The sequence below is a fragment of the Engystomops pustulosus genome, chromosome 6 (genome assembly GCF_040894005.1).
Source record: "Engystomops pustulosus chromosome 6, aEngPut4.maternal, whole genome shotgun sequence".
Classification (NCBI taxonomy): Eukaryota; Metazoa; Chordata; class Amphibia; order Anura; family Leptodactylidae; genus Engystomops; species Engystomops pustulosus.
In genome coordinates this window covers 60245216-60269774 of record NC_092416.1, presented here as the reverse complement: position 1 = coordinate 60269774, position 24559 = coordinate 60245216, and the positions used below count along the sequence as shown (strand labels likewise).

Genomic DNA, 24559 nt, shown 5'->3' with positions numbered 1-24559 from the left:
CCGCCGGTCTTTCTCAAGGGGTGATGTTGCATAAGACCAGCCCAGTATTTAAGTGCCGACTAACCAATGAAATGGCCGTGAGATAAGTATCACCTGTGGCTGCGGCGCATGGCTGTCGTCATGTGACCTCAGCGACACGCCTCCTGGCACGGAAGATGCGGACCAGCGGCCGGCGGACATGCGCACTAGGTGAGTATCGGAACCAGGGTGCAAGAATGCAAGAAAAACTTAGTTGGGACACGGACCACTCTATGAATATGAAATAAATAAGCAATTAAATTGCCATTGATTCCTGAGAATTGTGTTGAGAAAAGCAAAATCGAGATTGCGTGAGTGCTCGCATTAGTCATAAAACTGAATGGTATAATGTGCAAAGTAAATCACACCTCTTGTATCACATGTGATTTTGAAGCCCATGTCCTCAGATCTACATCGGCATGACGACTCGGGAGTTAAAGACCAGAGTTAGGGAACATGTCAATGACATTTCTAAAGCAGCATTGGTAGATCTTTCTCAGATCGATAAATTGAAACCAGTCCCCCATCATTTCAAAAAATATCATTCTTGCAATCCGAATCTTTTGCGGATCCGCGGCATCGACCATATCAACCTCGACATGCGTGGAGGGGCATTAAAACAGAAATTGCTACAGACAGAGTCCAGATGGATCTGGACTCTCAAGACGGTGCACCCATCAGGATTAAACGAAAACTTTGGCTTTTCTGCGTTTTTATAAAATACCAACACGATTTGCACTATACAATCAAATTTTTGTATCGGCCCATTTCATTCCGCTCAGAATGTTCATGATTTAATCATGTTTCTTGTTTTTATTTCAATTTTAACTTTTTAATTTTATGTTTGTTGCTGTATGATTCATATGTGATTTGCATCACTCTGCATTGTTGACTTCCAGCCCAGTTCTTTCAAGTCTTTGACTATAACCAGGTTTTGACACTTGTTAACCTTATTTTCTAGCTTTAATAGTTTTGGATACGCATATACATCCTTGTGTTTAGACCATCTGTGGTCGTTATATGTACATAATGTTCATCCAGATATAGGTGGACCAATTCACTCAATCCCTGTGGATCAAGTAAGTATTATGTCACCAGTCTCCCTCACCCTCACTTCCTCACTGAGTTTCCGCACAGTTTTTGCATGCAATCTCACCACTGTTCTCACACCCACACCTTCCGTTTTATGGTCTCATTCACCAACACTATACCCTCTGGTCCCTCCAACGCCCCGGGCACATCACCAGCTACATAGCTCTCAGCACCACAATCATGCAATTATCTATCACATCTCCTCGATCACTACATGCACACGCATTCACTTTTCACCACTCACCCACTTCAGCACCCCCTCACAATCCCCCCTCCCCCCCCTTCTTTTCCCCTCCCCCCCCCCTCTCTTCCACAGTCTCATCCACATGTCATTTCATCACACATTGTGTTCACTTTGGCACTCACCATGCCCACTCACCACACAGTGCCTTTTTAGGCCACTAACTTCAGGCGAGCCATCATCTCCAGCAATTTTCCCCTTCCAGCCCACTAGCCATGGCATGTATCACCTTATATACAACACCATTCACTCACACCACGACTATGCAAGTTCTGTCATCCCAAGTTATAACCAACATTCCACTTCCACTAATCTGACACATCATCAAGCAGCACCCAGTCACCTTTCGTCCATACACTCTTCTTACACCCCAATATTATACACTAACGGTGACTCTCATTTTTTTGGGCCAATTTATACCATTCAGTTTTATGACTAATGCGAGCACTCACGCAATCTCGATTTTGCTTTTCTCAACACAATTCTCAGGAATCAATGGCAATTTAATTGCTTATTTATTTCATATTCATAGAGTGGTCCGTGTCCCAACTAAGTTTTTCTTGCATTCTTGCACCCTGGTTCCGATACTCACCTAGTGCGCATGTCCGCCGGCCGCTGGTCCGCATCTTCCGTGCCAGGAGGCGTGTCGCTGAGGTCACATGACGCGGTCACATGATCCGCCTCAGTGACGTCAGCGCCCGATCCGGCCGGCGATGCGGATACATGCCGACAGCCATGCGCCGCAGCCACAGGTGATACTTATCTCACGGCCATTTCATTGGTTAGTCGGCACTTAAATACTGGGCTGGTCTTATGCAACATCACCCCTTGAGAAAGACCGGCGGGTTGAAACGCGCGTTGGGGTACTTTTAGTGACCAGGTAACTATGAGTACAGATTTGGTATTTACAGCAGTGCCTAATGCATAGGGATAATGATATCCTACCACTGTTCAACTGTTTGGGCATACACACTGCTATTATGCATTTACTGAATTTTTGTGATTAGCCACCTGATGATGCATATGCTAATAACATCTCACCACTGCTAACCTTTTGGGCATACATATTGCTATTATGCATTTATTGTATCTTGTCATTAGCATGCCCTTTATTTTGTAGCATTCATTGTCTGTATCTCTGGCTCCTGGTCTATATGAACTTCTGTCTCCTGCAGCCATGTTTCCTGTTGTTTTTAGATATATGTTTTTATTATACACTATGTAATTAAATAAAGGTGTGCACTTTTTTCATTACCTTTTATGGCATTTTAGTCTTCATTCGTTTCCCCTTTTCCTTTAGTTAGTTGATCTATAAGCGTTATATGTGGGGAGTGTATTTCCCTGGTGCATTTTTTGCACGAGCAGGGGTGCTCTGTCACCCTGTTGATACAGTTTCAATACTTTTCTTACAAATTGCTTATATTGTGACAGGCAAATTCTGTGCCTGGGAGACAGCCTGTGTGCCCACAGAGAGGTCTCCTAGTGCCACCACTGTTCTAGGACAACCAATAAAACTTACGTTGCATGTGTATTACACAACCATATATGTGTATGCTCCTCTCTCCTCACTGAAGATGTATCTTAGTACATATAGTAATATAAATGCATTAAAGTCATAGTCTCTCACTTTGCTGGTTTGCTGAATTCGTGAAATTTTAAGGCACGTGCATCTAGAAAAAAGTTGGGAAAATACATTCCTACAGAATCTGTGTAATACATGTGTTTAATGCCAATGATCACAGTTCTGTGCTGAGCAGATACTGGAAGCGCCGGTCTTGTTCGCTGTGTAGGGATCAATAGTATTTGCCTTTTGTCAGTTTGCTGCAGGTGGTCGCAAGTGTTTCCTTGTAGAACTTAATTATCAGTTGGAGATTATTCACCGTTGCCGATTGTTCAGCATTGTCCTAAGACAAAAGACGGAAGTGTGAAGGTCAGCGGCTGTGGGGAAAGCAAAGGCTTTTCTTTGAGACCGGTGTGCAGATGTATCAATGTAAAGGGTTGGTTGTATCCTGCTGGGTTGTCGGCCCTTAAAGTGACACTGTCCCTTTATTTTAGTTTTAGTAAATCAAACCTAAAGCATTCCCGCTCCCTCCCTCTTTATATATAAATCCTCACAAACCTGTTCTTTTTCCGGTGCAGTTTCTAGGAAATATATCAAGTATCTGTTCAGTATTCCTTCAATTTGGGTGTCATCATACCTGTTATATGATTTTATAAGCTTTCAAAATTTCCTGTCTCGTATGAGCTTGGGCAGGTGATGGAGAAAAATGGTCCACATTCATTGTGTAGTGGCCGAATAAAGTACGTTATGTCTCATGACTGTGCATAATATAACAACGGTCCTATAAAGTCGTTACTCCAGTTTTTGACATATGGCTGTTTGGTTTGAATAAACTCAGCTTTATAAAAAAAAAAAAAACGTTCTAATCGCCCATAATTCTTAGCAGGTTCTGATTCTGAAAGCGCTCAATTCATTTCCTGGTAATTAGGCAGAAAAGGAATCCGTGAATATCATGTACCGTAGCCTGAAGTTTGGGAGCGGTAAAAGTGCGTCAGGAGTCCTGTTTACCATCTTGCCTTGAAATGCGTTTTTAATGTGTGCGCCCAACAGCTTCAGAGTGAAGTGGATGATAAATTAATGTAAAGACAATACATTCTTATCAGGCGTAATGTACCCATCCATGGCAGATATACAAAAATCAATTTGCAGAGTGGTTTTGATCTTAACAGCCGCTCTGATTATACTGCCGCTATCTTGGATTGTTCCTTCCTCCTTTCCTCCTCTGTATTATCTCTTGGATTTTGGTAAATTTCAAGAAAAATACTCCTATTGATGAAGCATTTCTATAGAGAATTTTTGGTAAAAAATTGCATGAAGTGCAGTTCCATAACATAGACTTTATAACAGTCATATCATTTCTGCAACCTATGACTCTACAACTAAACTAAAGTTTCTAGAATAGCTGACAGCTCTTGCATGCTTTTTTGCCTGTGTTTCTTCCTTCAGCAGTGTGTATATAGCCGCTTTCCCACTTATACTCACACCGACAGCTAATGAATAAGAAGCTGAATACTTAAAGGACACCTGTCATCAGGTCTGTGTTACTAGTCCTGTCACTACTACCTGTTGGAGCAGCTCACAAGGATCCCATCCCAGCCTTTATCTAGTTATTTCATACATTAATCATTGTAAAATCATCTATTTTTTATTATGTAAATGAGGCTGGTCACATGGTCAGAGGCAGTGATGTCACCCCTGTTACCCCTCTCCTCCCCCTACTCATGTCTGTGTGTTGCATCTGCTGACATGCTGCATCCTCCTAATATACAGGTGAGAGACACAGACATCAGCTACACATGAATCTGACATGTTCTGCTATACACATGGCTGCCTGGAGCTGCTGTATCTCTCCTATACACACACACATGCACACACACAGGCTGCAGGGGGCGCCAGCTCCAGGATCATTATACAGCCTCACACCATTATACAGGCTGTCAGTCAAGCACTGGGGGTGTGGCTGTGCCTCCCACTCATGAATAGAGTGGACAGCTTGAATATGCTAATGCTTCATTGGACATTTCACAGGTCATTTGCATACAGCTTTAGGACCTCATTGCTTAGGTTTACAGGCATGTAGAGGGACAATGAAGGGATAGAGGCAATGCTCTCTAATGGCAGTTTATGAAAATATATTTAGTTTAGGGGGGTTATTTTGCATGACGGGTTCTCTTTAAAAGGAAGCTGTCATCCGGGAGCTTGTTGTTAGTCTCCCCCATTCCCCCTTTAGCCAATGCTTAGGACATTCCCAAACTATTTTTAAATCAGTTCAGTTTTATTTGTTTTTTTTGGAAAAAGAAGAAAGGAAAAAGTTATATTAAAGTTTCCTTGTATCTCAGTCCTCCTGTGTCCCACGTCCCGGGGGTGTGTCTATTGAGAAGCGTTTCCCTCCCCACACGTGGAAACAAAAAAAAAAAGCCCATTGTTCTCATTCTATACACCCTATGTACATGCCCTTGTCGCCTGCATGGTCAGAAACTTTATGCGGACGTGCGCAGATAATATGGAGCCAGTCACCTGTCCTCCACATTGATCCGCACGTACACCGCACTATGCTTGTGGTTGCTAACTCAGGAGGTATGCAAACCCGGTATGGAGTTTGTGTACTTCTTGACCTAGCAACCACAAGCATAATGTGTCGCTTGCGCAGAAGAAGATGCTGTCCACGCGGCAATGGCCTGCCATGGACAGCGAGAAGAGGAGACAAGGGATGGGCACATGGGGCGTGTACATAGTTGTGTGGAACACAGGAGGACTGAGATGCAAGTAAACTTTAATGGAAGTATTCCCTAGGTATTTTATTTTACTCTCCTTATCTGTCTGCTGTGTACACTGCTCACTAGAGGAGAAGAAAGGTCAGAAATGAGACAGAAACCTAGTAAAGTTTACTAATATCGTCTTCACTATTCATTCCTGAATAGTCTCAAAGGTTTAGTTACCTTTTAAAGGGACATGGAAACCAGATTACCCTAATAAGTTACCATCCCCCTCTCTCATGTCAAATCTTACCTATTTACGGCTTAAAAACAAATAAATCTTCCCCAAATTAATGTCAAAATGACCAGAGAAGAGTCAAATGTATCTAATATCAAGTATTTCACACAATACTGTGTGATGTGTACAGTGTTGAAGGTGAAAAAAAGTTCACTTTTAAATGTGGCTCCACCAGTGCTGCACGGATACATTTATTTTCATAATAATAAATTCTAAAATGGACGGATAATGGAGAAAAAGTAACACCAATATTTACACCTTTTGGAAGATCTCAGAGTTGGTAGACTCTCTCATTAACAAAGTTAAACCTCTATTTTTCAATATGATGTTTATTCAGAGATGATTTACATTTGTTTTTGTTTTGTTTTTTTAACCCTGTCCATGTTTTTGTTTTGCAGTGCTTAGTGATCCTCAATCAAGGGCTATCTATGATGTCTATGGAAAGAAGGGACTTGAGATGGAAGGATGGGAGGTGAGATTTATTCCACTGTGCTACATGAATTCAATTTACATGAATAGATTCCCATCACAATTTTACCATCATCCAATCACTGCATGTAGGAAATTATGTGACCATTAAGTCATCCAAATAATCCCATTTTTGGCAATATATAAAGAGAACATGGCACACGCCAGAATTAATTTTTATACTTTTGTTTAAGTGAATATATCACATACATAGTCTTCACCGTAATGTTCTGTATATGGATTAAGGTGGAGTGATAATCCCACATTGAGCATGACCATCTAACAGAGTGCGGTCACTATTGCCCTACATTTTTGGCAATATAGTCATAGATGTGTGCTGAATATTCTGAATGAAAGGGTCAAAGTTGTATTCTCATCTTTTACAATTATTCTTACCACTAAGAGTGTTATAGATGTGCACCACTGGGTCCCTCACTGGGAATGGGGGTCCCCAGACTTGCTTGCTGATACACAGGAGAAGTGCTCCCCATAGACTGAGACTATACAATAGAATGAAGCTGAGACATAGACTGAGAACAAGCAGAGATCATACACAAGCATTGACGCCCACCAATTTATGTAGGATCGGCCAGCTAAGGCTTCATTCACATTGCGTTTTATGGTTACTCGTGGTGTATGCACCAGGAAAGCTAACCGTGAATATGCCGAACATATACTGCAGGAAACACAGGATGGAAAGAAGTAGCATGTATTTCTTTCCATCCTGCTTCTTCTGGATGAGCAACGTATAGACTCGGTGGAGGCCATAAAAGTCTATGGGGGACGCATGCAACAGTATTGCATTTCTACCTGGCCTCCGCTGTTCATACAATCTATATGTAATTATGCATATAGGGAAAGTTAATTCACCTGAGAGACGCCATGAACAGTGATTGGCTTCTGCCGATGTTCAGGGTGTTTTCCACGTGAGGTAACTTTCAGGGGGGAGGGGATCGCATATCTCACTATATGAGCATACAGTGGGATATGTCTTAGCCCTACATTGTAAGGACACATCAGGAATCTGTCCTCAACATAGCCTTACATTGAAGGGCTGAAAGCGAGATATGAACATAGTCTAGTGTGTTTTTTTTCTCCTGCCATCTGCATGGTCAGATAATCATAGCATAGAATGGTAGCTCCTTTATCCGTATGTCATAGATAGCTAATTACTACATCTTCAGGAAAAATAGAGAAATTTGGTCAAATGCTTTTCTAAAACCCTTCAGATACTGTTTTTGTTGCCTCCCCGAAGACTCCTGTTCACACGGCGCCCAACAGGTAGTACCGCCGTCATTATGAAATAGTTGTATAATGCCAGCGCTTAATAAGGAGTATTAGGCTCTGTAATCACCGTTCCAGCGAGTCGTCAAGTACAAAGAGTCCTGCCTGGAGACTCATTATTCTCTTATAAAGCACCATCTTGTTAGGATTGTTTTAATGATATGAAGTTTTCATTCTCGCTTTCAAAGGAGAAAGTTGGAGTTCTATAAGGGTTACAAAGTTAGTTAGGATATAAATACATGGCCAAGTTTCTGCACATAAACGACTGATCAAAGAACCTTACATGGTGGCAGAGGGAAGACCGATAAAGAAAACGAACTAAAAGGCAAAATATCCTCCAAATGAAGCCGCTGTTTGCCCTGTCACAAGTTTCATAGTTTATACGGTTGAAAAACGACACTTGTCCATCAGGTTCAACCAAGGAAGGGTAGGGATTCGATGAGGAAGGGATTTAGGGAAAACATTTCTATATAACATAACCGTCAATGTTATTTAGGTGTAAAAAGGCATCTAGCTCTCTGCTGTCTCTGCTGTGACCAGCGCCTGAGGCAGGCTATTCCACAGATTGACAGTGCTCATAGTAAAAAAGCCCTGTCGCTTCTGGTGATTAAACCTTGATTTCTCCAAACGGAGACAGTGCCCCCTCGTCTTTTGATTTGTTTTAAGCTGAAACAACTTGCCACCATATTTTTTGTATGGACCATTCATATATTTAAATTAATCATGTCGCCTCATAATCGTCTCTTGTCAAGACTAAATAAATCTAGTTGTTTTAATCTTTCCTCATAACTGAGACCCTCCATACCCCTTATCAGTTTTGTGGCTCTACGTTGAACCCTCTCCAGCTCCAGGGCATCCTTTTAATGGACCGGTGCCCAGAACTGGACAGCATATTCCAGGTGTGGCCGAACCAATGCCTTGTACAGTGGTAATATTACATCCCTATCCCGAGAGTCCATACCACTTTTGATACATGACAAGATCCTACTGGCTTTAGAGGCAGCTGATTGACATTGCATGCTGTTATTCAATTTATGATCTACTAGCCCAGGTCCTTCTCAACAAGGGACTCTCCCAGATTTACTCCCCCAAGGTACTAGTACTTGGGAATTGTGTTCCAGGCTATTTCCCTGTGTTTGTATAACAATGGGCAGAGGTCGCACTAACATTTTTCCAGAAGGGTAATAATACTCCTCTCACAATTTTTGAGGAGTATTTTTAACCGAGGAGGAGTACGAAATTTTTACTAATAAATGTATAACTGCCAGGCATATATATAGTGTTAAGAGATGTCTATTAATACAAGAAAAAAGTAACCGCTCCTGTTTTCTGTGCTTAAAAGGGTTTTCCCACAGATTCAAGTTAGGCCCTATCCACGGGATATGGTCTAATTTGAATTCTCAGGAAAACCCCTTTAGGGCGCATTCACACATTTTTTTATGTGTTTTTGACATATCCAAAGGCTTCACGTGCTGAAGTAACATTGCGTTTTAGCATATGCAATGGAAACTCAATGTTACTTCAACATGTGATCAAGGTTGAAGCCTTTGGAATCCGTAAAAAAACGCATTGTGTGAATGCACCCTCAAATAGCAAGTATCTATTAAACGAGTGGTGCACAACATTTTTGTGGTGTGTTCACACATGGTGTTTTCAAACACATCAGAACAGCTGAGAAGAGATTTGCCCAATTACATTGCTGTCAACATTGTGTTAACAAAACGCATGCATCAACGCCATTTTATTGCGTTTTGTAAATGAAATGTTGACACCAATGTAATCTCTTCTCAGCTGTTGTGATGCGTTTGAAAATGTATGTAATAACCTCACCCTTAGGCTACATTCACACTACCATATGGGGGACATATGTACGGCCGCAAGCTTGTGGCTGTACTTATGTCCTCAATAGATACGGCTCCGTACACTGGAAAATGACATGTCTTTCCCTGTGTTACGGCCCGTACCCAATGCGTTTTAATGGGGTGAGGTGACCCCCTCCTCCTCTCCATGGCACCGAACGCATGCCTGCCCGGCTACGGCCTGGTGAGCATACGTTTGTGTGAATGCAGCCTTATTGTCTACAGAGCGGACTGTGTCTGATGGCAACCCCCAGACCAGTCTGGGGCTGATGCTGCTGAAATTTTATTTATTTTTTGCGGTTTGGGAACAACTCTTTTTTTTGTTTTTTATTTTTTGTTTACAGGGGCACATTTAGGTAGGAACACATAATATATGTGTGCCTTGCTTTACTCAAATATGTATCACAGATAACAGTGATCTAATAGTAAAAGCCATTTGGATCACTGTCACAGAGACGTGCAGAGAGGGTGTATACAGAGACGTGCAGAGAGGGTGTATACAGAGACGTGCAGAGAGGGTGTATACAGAGACGTGCAGAGAGGGTGTACACAGAGACGTGCAGAGAGGGTGTACACAGAGACGTGCAGAGAGGGTGTACACAGAGACGTGCAGAGAGGGTGTACACAGAGACGTGCAGAGAGGGTGTACACAGAGACGTGCAGAGAGGGTGTACACAGAGACGTGCAGAGAGGGTGTACACAGAGACGTGCAGAGAGGGTGTACACAGAGACGTGCAGAGAGGGTGTACACAGAGACGTGCAGAGAGGGTGTACACAGAGACGTGCAGAGAGGGTGTACACAGAGACGTGCAGAGAGGGTGTACACAGAGACGTGCAGAGAGGGTGTACACAGAGACGTGCAGAGAGGGTGTACACAGAGACGTGCAGAGAGGGTGTACACAGAGACGTGCAGAGAGGGTGTACACAGAGACGTGCAGAGAGGGTGTACACAGAGACGTGCAGAGAGGGTGTACACAGAGACGTGCAGAGAGGGTGTACACAGAGACGTGCAGAGAGGGTGTACACAGAGACGTGCAGAGAGGGTGTACACAGAGACGTGCAGAGAGGGTGTACACAGAGACGTGCAGAGAGGGTGTACACAGAGACGTGCAGAGAGGGTGTACACAGAGACGTGCAGAGAGGGTGTACACAGAGACGTGCAGAGAGGGTGTACACAGAGACGTGCAGAGAGGGTGTACACAGAGACGTGCAGAGAGGGTGTACACAGAGACGTGCAGAGAGGGTGTACACAGAGACGTGCAGAGAGGGTGTACACAGAGACGTGCAGAGAGGGTGTACACAGAGACGTGCAGAGAGGGTGTACACAGAGACGTGCAGAGAGGGTGTACACAGAGACGTGCAGAGAGGGTGTACACAGAGACGTGCAGAGAGGGTGTACACAGAGACGTGCAGAGAGGGTGTACACAGAGACGTGCAGAGAGGGTGTACACAGCACCTTCCCTGCATGCCTCTCACTGTATACAGGGGATGCTGTGACTGATAATAATCAGCCCCCTGTAACAGTACACGATCGGGCTGTCACATAGACAGCACAATCCTGTTACTGGCTGTGTGCACGATCGCACACAGACCATGAACAACAGATATCCCGGCCCACCCCTCGCTCGGCTCCTCCCCCACCCCTCGCTCGGCTCCTCCCCCACCCCTCGCTCGGCTCCTCCCCCACCCCTCGCTCGGCTCCTCCCCCACCCCTCGCTCGGCTCCTCCATCTCTCACCCATCTCTTGGCGCCCCGTGGGAGAGGCTCAGACTGTAAGCAGGAAGTCCCTACCTGTCTTGCCTCCAGCCACTCAGCGCTGCGATCCTGCAGAGAATATCTTGCAGGAACGCAGCCGGCGCCGTCACCGCTCACAGGAAAATCGCCAAGCGTATTAATACGCTTGGTGATTTTTGGGGGGGAGTAAATCAGCCTCTAAACGCGTCTATGACGCGTGTAGAGGCGTTATCGTGACCTCTGACAATGGGCATCTTGCAGTTCTACTACTTTTCACAAACTCAGCACTGCTATATCTGTTTGTAAGTATCTTCACATGTTAGGTTCTGTAACATATCATGTATTTTATCCAAGCTCTTTTACAGACATATATTCCTTCCTCCAGTATCCAGTATTTCATAAGCTCCCTCTAGTGGCTACAGCAGGGAGCCAGAATTTCTCTTCTAAATGGATGCTTATATATTTAATAGGAAATCATTGACCCTGTTGATAAAAATATTTATGCCATGCAAGTAAAATTTGACATCAGTCTACTAGATTGGAGCTATCCTTACTTAGGAGGTGTACATTCTCACTCATAGTGGCAGGTTACAACTTACCCTGTCGTGTCTAAAGTCATCATAGGTCAATAAAGGTAGAGTTAGTCTTCATGAGACATTCTCTCATGTGATGTGTTATAGTTTGGGTAAGAGAAGTATAGGAATATAAGAAGTGGAGGTCACGTCAGGTATTATAGAAGGCCTGTGGTTGTATTCAGCCCAGATGCATTTCACATTCTTGAACTATCCATATTTTATGCATTGTCTGTATTATCAGCCTGTGCAAATATAGATTACACAGCGGCGGCCGGGGAGATCCAGAAGTGCAGGCAAAACGCAGAACAAGTGTTTACTTCATCTTAAGAGTCTATTTTTCTCTACAGACACACTTCAGTACGTCTCTAAGTTTTGATGAGAAATACGGCTGCTAGACATTTTCACCTTGCGGTGAGCCCTTCAAGATGTCTCCAAAATTTGTAAATCATGTTACAATTTGATGACTTGAAATGAAAAGTACCAGCATCTTTTTCTTTTTCTTTTTTTTTCCCCTTCCTCTCCAGTATGTCACCAAAACTGTCAGGGATAACGTAATTTAGGGTTATTAATTCTTCCTTGTAAAGGTTAAACTCTTGCAATGCTGTACAACAAATCTTGGCCTGACTCTTATCTCACAGCCCTTGCCCACGTTCTGGCGAGAGCGCTCACGGTGACCTTATAGAGGACCTGCTACCTCTCCTGACATGCCTGTTCTAGTAGATACTTGTATTCTCCATAATATAACCATTCTGAAGCATCTTATTTTATTACTTCCTGGAGCTTTGTTCTTCTGTTCTTCCTCAGTATTTATAAATAAATGTAACCCTGGGTGTTACCATTCCCCTTGCCAAGTGCCCTAGTCTACTCATTAGTCCAACCTCATTAGATGCCACAGTTGGATAAGACCATAGGACCTAAATGGCTGGGGTGAATGGGCACTGCCATATTTGCTCCAACTCATAGGGGGCTTTTGTGAATCCACCAAAGTAGATCCCCCAGTCCAGCGTGATAGAGTGGTTGTGTTTTATGTCCCTCAATACGGCCTACATTGTGCCCAAAAGATATTTTTAACAATATGCTAATTTCCTTGCTAAGGGCTACTGGTGGCTTCTCCCTAACCTCTGATCTCTCCGAGGACCATATCTGTTACACGCTTCTAGTATCCCTGCAGAGATGCCTCCTTGCGTAGCCATTTTGAAGTCAGTATCACATCCCTGTGCATGTGCAATGGCTCCTGCTGCACAACTTGGACATTGTGGATGTGTAAGGGGTTGTCTCTGCAGATCTACTGGGAGCTTGTAATAGATGTACCCCCATTCTTCATCATGCTGACCTGGGTAATCTGCCACTGGATCTACTTTGGTTACCCTTTCTTTACCAAGGTCCATTGGAACTTGAAAGTCCAGGTCAGTTTATACTGTGTTATACTGCTTTTCTTCAAATGATGACATCTTTGGAAAAGCATTACATATCATAAGAATTTTTCATTACATGGGAGACTTTAAAGGAAATACCACTGAAAAAACATTTAAAAACCCTATAAAGTGCCGGAATCAAGATGAAGAGTGAGTATTTATAGGGTTTTTTTTAGTGTTTTTTCAGTGGTTGATTTCCTTTAATGTGACAAGACAGTTTTTAAAAAAATAATGTTAAATATAATTAGCATTCAATGCCTAATAATGCCAATTAATGTAGTCACATTAAATTAACTCAATTGGTTGCCCTTCCCTATGCTCATCTATAGAGGCAGAGGGTGCATGTACTGCTGCTGACCGTCAGCCTCCTCCATTCTATCTTACACTAACAGTCTGGAGGAGGGCACAATTCAAACTGTCATAGCTCTTGATCTGCGAACTTAGAAACACAGTTTTGGTGTCATATTAAAGCGGCAAAATCTCCCTTTATTATGCTAAATGGATTGTGTTACACATAATTGGAGATATCCACTGTAAAAGGAAATCTACTATTAAAAACAAACATGATAAACCAGGGACCCTCATACAAGGGGCACTTTCTTCTCCCAACGTGTGTTGAAACTTCCTCTGCAGCAGTGACATTACATCAGACAGAGGGTGGAGGCAGGTGCAGAGGGGAGGGACAGACAGACTAACAGCCTGTGAATCTGCAGCACGGAGGGGCTCTGGTAACACACCCCAGAGTCCTCCTTGCTCATAAGCATAATTTTAAAATGTGATTTTAAATGGAAGCAAGCCATGGATAACAAATAGAAGTAGATCACCACAGTCACAGGGCCTGTATCTATTAGGAAGTGTCCCTGATTTATCATACCTCATTTTGATGATTTCAAGAATAACAAGCTGTATATAAAAAACTTTTTCACTCCGACATTAGCAGTAGATATCTCAGATCCTGTGACACCAGCACTTTTTCTAAGCACCATAGCTCAAAAAATATAGCTGTCTGAAGTGGGCCACTGTCTTGAGGTTCTATACATGTACTATCTGCACAGAGTTTGTGCAGTTAAGAAGTATGTAGCCATTTGGTCGTTATGAAGGGTTTGAATACAGTACTTCTTACACCAAGGTACAGGCGGTCCCCTACTTAAGAACACCTGACTTACAGACGACCCCTAGTTACAAGCGGCCCTCTGGATGTTGGTAATTTCCTGTACTTTAGCCTTAGGCTACAATAATCAGCTGCAGGAGTTATGAAAGGTGTCTGCAGTTAAGCTTTATTCATCCTGGTTCTTATGACAATCCAATATTTTTAAAATCCACTTGTCACAGAGACCAAAAAGAAATTTGACTGGGGTTACAATTATAAAATATACAGTTCTGACTTGCCTACAAATTCAACATAAGAACAAACCTACAGAACCTATGTTGTACATTGCAGTATACTGCAATGGGAAAGTATAGAGTGTGAGCATTACGACATCCTATAGTTCATGCAACTAAAATAAAACATATATATATATATGAAAAAATAATGTTTTGCTTCACATTTAACAGTACAGGCTGTTCCCTACTTAAGAACCCTCGACTTTCAGACAACCCATAGTTAAAGATGGACCCCTATGCCCACTGTGACCTCTGGTAAAGATCTCTCTATGCTTTACTATAGTCCCAGACTGCAATGAGCAATGGCTTTATCACTTAGTATATTCTGTAATTAGACTCACAATAGGGGTAGTACCAAAAAGTTGTCTTGTATAATTAGGGAGAAGGGTTCCTCTTGTGGGCAGACATTTTCAGTACAGGCGGTCCCCTACTTAAGAACACCTGACTTGCATACGACCCATAGTTACAAACGGACCTCTGGATTTTGGTAATTTACTGTACTTTAGTCCTAGGCTACAATAATCAGCTTTAACAGTTATCAAAGGTGTCTGCAATTAAGATTTATTGTTAATCCTGGTTCTTATGACAATCCAACATTTTTAAAATCCAATTGTCACAGAGACCAAAAAAATTTTGATGGGGTTACAATAATAAAATATACGGTTCCGACTTACATACAAACTCAACTTAAGAACAAACCTACAGAACCTATCTTGTATGTAACCCGGGGACTCCCTGAAGTCCCACATGTAATGGTTTTTCCTGAGTGTGTATTGTAGATATTTTTTTTGTATTATTCCTCAGATGAAATTCCAAGTATTACAAACCACGTTCTATTAAAGCCTTACATTTCATTAGACGTTACTGTGTCTGCTCTTATTCTTGGCCTCTTAATTGACTGCAATAAGAACGATGATAAAGACCTTTTATGCACTGTAATTAGAAGAGTGCTGTCTAGATGCCCGCGTTGCGTTGGCACTTAGTAGCGCTATGGCCCCCCTCGCCCCATGAGAGCCGCACCACTGCCACAATAAAATCTTTATCTCGATAATCAGGCTGAGGAGAGGTTTTTACTACAGTTCTGGGTAATGTTTCTACAACGATCCATAGTAAATATTGCTTGGTGTTTTTTTTTTTTATCATTCCCTTACAGTGTGTTAGATCCTGGTGATCTCGTTGGGGTGGAGGATTGACAGACTGGGGAATGGCTTTCCAATGAACAATGGGAAGTCTCAAAGTAGATTAACTTTCCATTGGAACAGTGGTAAATGTGATCATGGGAAAACTGCTTTATGATATTAATTGCAAATCCGTAGGATGCTCTCCTGTAGGACAGAAGAACCAGGATCTGCATACCTCTACATCCAACTCAGGTTGCAGTAGTGATTGTATGTATAGGAAGACCACAGCCGCCATTGTTAAACTCAGGCCTCATGAACACAGCTGTTATGGGGCCAGTGATGTATATGACACTTGGTCTGGGTGTGGGCGCTCTACTTCCTATAAAGATGGGATGGTTGAGGAGCGCTCCTTTCTCCTGTTATGACCAGGACAAGCACATGTTCATGTGTATTCGGGCTAGAATGTTTTCACATTCTAGCCCGAATGTGGCGGGTGCTTCTGCTTTTCCACTTCATTATTATTACACCATGAGCAATGCAAAAAACTGAATAGAATAACATACAAGAACATCAATAATGGGCATGGGGATAAACATTCAAAAGATTCTGTATAAAGTAAAAGATCCTGTAGTAGCCCTTATAAACATATGGCTGCACATTTACTTAGCCGGTCCTTCCCCGAGGTGCATTGTCCAACGAGGATGAAGTCTGGCGCGATTTACTAAGATCGTGTGCCTGATATCCTGCATGTGTCCGACGGCCATGTCCCCCGATTTATGTCGCATGAAAGTCAAAATCCGATCGCGTGTGCCAAAAACCCCTGTTAAATGCGGCACAAATCGGAAATAGTCAGAAAACCTAACGGAAATGCGGTGTGTGCGGACCATTAGTAAATGTGCCCGACGGACTCAAATTCAAACAGAACAAAACACCCAACAATGCTTCACATGAATGTAAAAAAAATAAATTTAAATGTAAACAGGTGAGGTTCACATAAAAGAGTAAATTCAAGATAAAAAAACATTTTATATCCTACCAAAGGGAGCTAGTAGTAGGGCAGAATCTGTTGTCAGGTTCCCTTTAAATGTAACCTGTACCCAAGATGCCAAGATCAGGTGTGATCCTAACCTAGGTCAACAATCAACACGGAAAAGCTGTAAAAACTTTACCAAGACTAGATATTTAGTCAAATTGAATGTTAAATCAGGAGTATACAGAGTCTTAGTTCTTATATCCGACTTTGTATTGTAATGTACAAGATGTAAGATTTCAAACTACAGGCGGTCCCCGGGTTAGGTACAAGATAAGTTCTGCAGGTTTTGTTCTCAAGATGAATTTGTATGCAAGTCAGGACTGTATACTTTATAATTGTAGCTCCAGGCAAATTTATTTGGGTCTCTATGACCATTGTCATAAGAACCAGGATTAACAATGAATCCTTTGATAACGGTTCGGGCTAATCATTGTAGCCTGGGGCTAAAGTACAGTAAATTACCAAAATCCAGAGGTCCGTTTGTAACTAGGGGTCGTATGTAACTCGGGTGTTCTTAAGTAGGGTACCGCCTGTACTTCTCCAATAAAAGGGATTGTCCACAATTAGGAAAAGGATCTAGTTTTTTCCATAACCGTATGGGCTGTATTTAATGTTTTTAGTATTGTGTTAAAGCTACAATACTTTGCACAACCCATGGCAAAAAGTAGAGTGGTTTCTCAAAATCAACATACGCCATAAAAACATTTAATCGGACCATGCTTATTTATCTCCAAATGTAGTTCAGCCCTAAACGTAAATAACCGTTGTAATGGAAGCAATTAGGTATTTTTTTTAGTGTAAAATAAAGCCATTTTATGGGCATCATTTACCTTTTAAGTGAGGACCTGGGCCGTAACAAATGGTAATAAACGCCTGCATCCGTCATATCTGTTTTCCTCTCCTATATGTAATAAATTGTGTCCCGGCATTAGTAAACCTGGAGTCTATAAAATTGATTTAAGCTAACTGAATAAGTTAGCGGATTATCTATAATTTGACTCTGAACCGGGCCTTTATTTTATTGGTCTTGGAGAGATAACATTGGAAATGAAATACCAGCCGAGTGATAAATCTGAGCGCCGCTGATTTTCAGAAATTGTCCTTCTAAAAATAGGATTCTCTTTCTGTCGCTCGGATTTGGCAGGAAAAGATGAGGGAAATGGGCCAAGTACGAACCGTTTGCTATATCTGTTAGATATAATCTGCTTAATGTACAGTTTGAGATTTGTAGTGTCTATTGCAGGCATTTTTCTATCACACTCATTAGTGTCTCCGAAAGATAAGGATATTTAGACAAAAGGCACTCGGCTCGGGGATTTTTTGTGCTTTAATTACCTGCACTATTGTCTTTTATTATTTCGTCCTTTGCGAAAAAGTTTCAGGTGGACCGTGGAATAAGAGAGGTCATCCCTTCTCTAAGTAGCTTCATCTATGAAAGATTAGCTAGTTATTTTCATTTGTTCCCTGAGAGTCGTCTTTACCCAACCTGGTCTATGGGGCAGAAATCATGAGTCTGGAAGTTTAGCTTGTTTATGATTAAAGATTTTTCCAGTAATTAGGGGTATCCAAGCGATCGACTTTATAAGAACTATTACCCTGCTGTCCTAAAATTTCCAAATAGTTAAAGGTAACCTACCACTTAGAATGGTCGGTGTAAGCAGTAAATACCGAGCACCAGCTCAGGGTGAGCTGGTGCCGGTACTTACTTTCGTTAGTGTTATAAATCGCGGTTTTAACACTTTTTAAACTCTAGAGCAGAAGAGGCTTCGGCGCTGCGCACGCAACGTCTCCGTCATTTCCTATGTAGGCGCGCGCACGATCGTGCGCACGCAGCGCAGAGGCCTGTTCTGCTCTAGATTTTAAAAAGTGTTAAAACCGCGATACCGCGGTTTATAACACTAACGAAATGCTTACGCCGACCATTCTAAGTGGTAGGTTTCCTTTAAGGTTAAACACCAGCATATTGTCTGTTAATTGTGGATATTGATCAGTTGGTCTATTCACACAACCTGTGTGATGTATAAATTATGGAAACTAGATTATATTCTAGTCTCCTCTGTTTTGGGGGGATTACTCAAGGACTTGCATGAAATAAAATTTACTGTCATCTGAACATACCCCATAATGTATTAACAAGGTCCAATTCACACATGCATAGCTGACTGTTGATACCGTACTTTATTTTTAAAATTCTTTCTTTTTTATTTGACTTGAATTTTAAACTTTTTACCTTGGACTTTATAAAACTTCTGACGTAGTGATAAAGTTACCATCTATGATGGCTGTTGAGTTAGGACTCCTAAAGTTTAAATAATGTCCCATTGTATCTTCCTGAATGTGTAGGATTGAATAATTGACTTCTCATTTGTTGTAAATTACTAAAAACCATGTGTATTTTGGATCCCGAAACTTAAAAATAAGATATGAGTATTACATCTATTCAAATAATTATTCTGCCGACTTTTTAACTTTTTTTAAGGTGGTGGAGCGGAAGAGGACAGCGGCTGAGATCCGAGAGGAGTTTGAGAGGTTACAAAGGGAACGGGAAGAAAGGCGACTGCAACAACGGACAAACCCCAAAGTAAATTTTAAATATGTTTGTTTACAGGAAATCTTTATGTATTTTTTTTTTAACTTACTGTGCAATAATTTGTCATTTCAATTATATACAAAATTAATATTTTGTATAATCCAGTACAGTCTTAGGCCCACAAAACACAGATTTACTAAATGAAATTTTTTATCTCTCAAACCAAAGGGTTAAAAAAAATATTGCTCCACCCTACAAGCTTACAGAAAATGATTGGAAAAGCCATTGAAATTCTCCCGATGGAAGTGTCAGGACGGGAGACAGAGTGGTATACAGCTTCTCCCCTCACTGGCGGGGCTTTAATAAATAACACTATGTGCGTTTTCACATGCCACATTTTTACTATTACTGTCTCTTTAATTTATTTCTACCGGTATCACATTTTACGACGGCGCTCATGGCTTCTCCAGCTAAATATTCTTTATTGTTTAGTCGTATCTGTCACCACACTGTTTTCATATGGAAAATATGTTGCAATAACCAATATCGAGAACCCGACAAAGTCGCAGCGGCGCGTCTTCCCCAGCAACGCCATCTGTTTACCTTGGTTCAGAGACTCGCCACGGAGGTTGTGCACTACCTGTTTTATTACAGTGTCACAAATCAAAGGACTGTGGGTTATAACTCAGCAACTGTCTGATTTTCGGCTAATTATACCCCGTGTGGAGCGCAAGGCCGGCAACTCATCCGAGATCCCAATTAAGACCTTCTTCATTCTCTTCCGAGATGACGTTACATTGTAAATAGTCATTAATTATTATTCTCCCTTTGTACCTTTTTACTGTTCTGTCAAAAGCCGGGATACAATGGCTTGAATTTACTTCTCTCAGACATCTCTCTGCTGTAGGACTGTATGAGGAGCCCCTTCATCTTCTGCTCTGTAATATATTACACCCCCGCAGCTCTCATATAGCGATGAGCTTTTTTTTTTTTTTTAAAGTCAATCACAGCTTTTTAATTTCATTAACAATAAAAGCTGATACTCGAATCATAAAACTGTAAATTGAAATCTATAGTCATCCGTGTCGCGCAAACGATACTTTGCATTTCTTTACGAGAGGCTGGGGAAAATGTACGTTGAGACGGATGGGCGACGCCTCAGAACAGCACAATCTGTCTGTGCTTAACTCTTTGCTTTTCAAAGTACAAAAATAAGTCGCCAATAATGGGCAACATCATGTGAGCAACACCTGTCTCCTCCAAAGCATTGCACTACCAGTCACCTGCTGTTGAACCCATGATAAAATACCCCGACAACCCAAAACAAGAATCCCATTTTTCATTTATGCTCGTATTTAAGACCTAATAGATAATGTCCCCTCATTGAGAAAAGGTAAAGTTTTGTTTTCAGATGACCCAAAAGCAAGAAGAATATTGTCATATGGATTTTTCTGCAATAAAACACATTGCTGCTTTTTCTGAAACAGTGCCACTCCTGTCATCAGGTTGGGTATGAAATTGCAGCCCAGTCCCATTAGGGAACACTGGAAGAAACAGTCCAAAACGGTTCAGGCCGTTTTTTTCAGCAAAGGTAGAGAGATGCCTCTTTATCCTGGTTGCCACCACTGTGTGAGTTAACGCTCTCACCTGGAGCCATCAAAAATGTACCATGAGAAAACAAAGAGGAGGTTCTCTTTCAGAGGAAAGGACCCAGAGATTTTAGGTGTCAGGGATCCAATATTATAGCCCTCTTTAATTTGCTTTCCCCTACAGCTTCTTAGCTGGCAGGCTGCAGTAAGGTGAAGGAGAGGGGTGCACAGAGGAGCTTCTCAAACTGAGATTCTAGGTGCCAGGGATCCAAAGTTATGTCTACTAGATCCCAGGACATATCTCATACATCCTTGGCCATAGAGGTTGCACCCTGTCAAACGTCTTTGGCGAGAAAAGGGGTTAAATGTATTTTCTATTCCTAATCTTAGTATTTTGGCCAGGGGTGAACAGTTAGTTGTTCCAAGGACCATATTGTCATACTGCTCAACTTTAAAGGGGCACACCAGTGACAAAAGCACCAGATGAACCAACAACCAGAGTACAGCAGTAATTGCCACCCAAGTAACCAAATACTGTACTCAGGGAGAATGGAGATCCAATAGCAGTAAAAAAAAAAAAAATCACTCCTTTCCTGGCTTCTTTGCTGCCCCTGCACCACACAGAAGCTGCTTCTTCTCCTCCATGTGCCGCTCTGCTTTGTGTCCCATGCTGGTTGTATGCGCCGACATCAAGAGCAGAGCTGTGCCAGGCGCAGGAGAGGACCTGGGAGCAGTACAGTACAGTATTGACCACTCCTAGGTCCTTTCCTGCTCCTGGGGCTCCAAGACATACAGCAGAGTGGCAGGAGAGAACCCGAAAGCAGTGAGGCCTTCAGCTGTGCTCATTAGACTCTTACTGTCAGCAGGGTGTGGACCGCAACGGGGCTGTAAATTTATGTTGCCTGTTGGAATGGGCTGTGCATCCGTTAATAGGCTGTTTGTTGAGATAAATATGTGCTGCAGTTTACGGTATGTACATAATGGTGTGTCCCAAACTCACCTGCTCGTCCCGTCTGTCAGGAGGATCTCACTTTTATGAAGTCCTGGGACATCGGCATTGTTCTTAAAAAAAAAAAAAAAAACTTGATAACGATATTTAAATGAGCTGGAGGCACTCAGGGATACGTCACCTGAGCGCCTCTCGATTCCGTTTCCTGCCAATATAAGGACCCCATAGCAGACATGAGTTTTTCTTGCACAATGAAGGGCCATGGAGGGATGGCAGGAGTCTGGAGTCAGTCTTTTGTGGGGTTGTATGTAATGAACCGTGAACCCAGGTGCAATATTGAGGCCTTGTGTCAGTGACTGGAAGGTCATCATCACTTTGATCTCCCAGGTTTTCCGTTATCCGTTATTCTTGGTCACCTTTTCAGTATTTAGACCTTTAAATCTTTCTCACTGTGGTCTAGAAAAGTGTTTTCCCACAGGTGTGTCTGTCTTCTGGATTATAATGTGTCTTTTTGAATTCATCCTACTCCATATCTACAAGCACTGGGAAGGCCCACAACTGCTAGAGTGACCAGGAAAACAGGATTCCACAGCCCTGCATAGTATTTTCGGAAACATTTGGCAAATATTTTCTAAAACGAATAGTTTGGGAAAGCTGACAGGTGCTCTTTAAGGCGATGAAGTGAATGCTAGTGAAAACATGAGCCAGCTTCACAGCAGATTTGTCATGGATTATCACTTTGGCTTGGCTCTGTCAACATGTTTGTTCCTAAAACTATTAAGTGCTGGCTGTCTCGCATAGTCCAGATAGCCGCCAGCCACTTAAAATCTCATCCCATTGTTTCTTTTTCGAGTGTCTGGAAACTTGAGTTGCCATCTCTCTCCTATCCAATTATTAAATCATCTCCTCGTCTTTGACTATTGAAGTTTTGCTCTACCTTCCTCCGAAATGTGACCATCCATAAAGCCCTCCAGTGGAGATCTAAGCAAACAGTTGTGTTTACCAAGCATAAAAAAAACCCTCACTGTTGCTTTAGTGGTTTGACATTTCATCTGTGCCTCTTCTCACCCTCCTTTCTTCATCTATACACCCCCCTTCCCATTCCCCATACTCCCTTTCTGCTGTTTGTGAGCTGTAAAAAAAATAAAAGGCAGGATTGGAATTCGGAGTCGATGTGTCCTGTGATAAAATTAGCCATCTGGGGTGTTTATAGCAATTGCTTATTGGGATTCAGTCACAATGTATCTCCGGGCAATGCTCGCATTGAATTAGGTAGGGCAGCTGTTATGATTTCATACTAGATTGGAAGTTAGTTGAAAATCTCCAACCTTTTATTGGTTTCAATAAAATGACTTGAGATAAATAAAACATTTCTAACCAGAAATGTTTAGCCATAAACAGATGCACGTTATGGAGCAATTTGCGAAAAAACCCTTTTTGTTTCTGTACATTTTCTTTTTCTACTTTTCTTTTCTTTTTTTCTTTAATTAAATGGGGAATCCAAAATATTCATTGATGTAAAGGGCAAGTGTTCAATGGTGCGCTCACTGTGTCAGCAAATTGGTCAATTCACATGGATAATATACAAACTGTTTTCATTTTGCTTTCATGTATTTTCTTAAAGGAACATTCTAGGAGACATTGTGTGATGGCAAGAAGAGTGTAGAGGGTACATTCAGTGCATGACTACGGACCCCTACAATATAAGTAATAGACCACCCTATCATTTCCTACCTTACATAAAACACGATTGTGTTTTATTTTTTCCAGAGATAGGGAAGTGTTTCTTTAAAAGAAAATTTAGAATGGGTGTATAATAAAGTAATGAAATATTAGCAGAGGCAACCTGAAACCCCCACCCCCAAAAAACTACACATGTTCCACTAATGGCTCTAAAAATATAAAAATAAAAGACTTCTTGATGTCCTCTATTAATATAGTGTAGCTACCCTGCCTCCTAGTTGCCACTGCTAACCTGCCCTCTCTCACGAATGAGGGAGTTTTAGAGAGATGCTTTGCATGTGAGGAAGGGGTTGAGAGAGATGTTGGCTGTGTGTGACTATGCTCGGCTCCCTCATTCACCCCTCCCTCAGGAATTCTCTAAAGCGTGTCACAAACAGTCAAATTCTATCTCTACTTCCTCATTTGCCGGTGGGGGCCAGTAAACAGCGTCTGTTAGGAGGTAGGGTGTCCTGACTGTATGCTGGTGATTCTCCACCTCCAATACTGGATATCTAGTAACAGAGGGCATCAATAAAAGTCTCTTTTTAGAAGAATGGTGACTAGTCCCATGGATAGGCTCATTAGTGGAAAATGTATAAAGACATCTAAAAGGTAAAGTATGTGGTTTGTGGGTTGAGGAAGAGCGGACCACGGACAAGAATATTTACACGCTGTTTCAAATAGTAAAACTGTGTAGTTGACCTGGAGGAGCTCACCAGCTTATTGTTTGCAAATGCTCCAAATTCACAATGGACCGATTAATGATGGACCCATTTAGACAGGACCACATGTGGAATGGATGTGGAAGCATCACCGTTTTCTAAAAAGTTTTCCATACATATGAGCTTCAGATACACATGGAAGCTAAGCCACATGTTAGTGTGTCCAGCAGTGGCCTGCTTGCTTTTCCCCATTAAAGAATGCATGTTCAGCCAAACAAGTGTTTGGCACCTGTAGAATATGTTTACCAATATGACTAATGCTCAAG

At 42.0% G+C, this 24559-nt stretch overlaps 1 protein-coding gene across 1 annotated transcript in view; it reads left to right on the top strand.

Moving 5' to 3' along the window:
• Nucleotides 1-24559, top strand: part of DNAJC11 (DnaJ heat shock protein family (Hsp40) member C11) — a 99824-nt gene that overhangs the window by 38241 nt on the left and 37024 nt on the right. Inside the window, exons 3-4 of the mRNA XM_072156281.1 lie at nt 6305-6378; nt 19261-19362. Of these exons, the coding sequence (XP_072012382.1) occupies nt 6305-6378; nt 19261-19362 (176 nt within the window). The remainder of the gene's footprint in view (nt 1-6304; nt 6379-19260; nt 19363-24559) is intronic.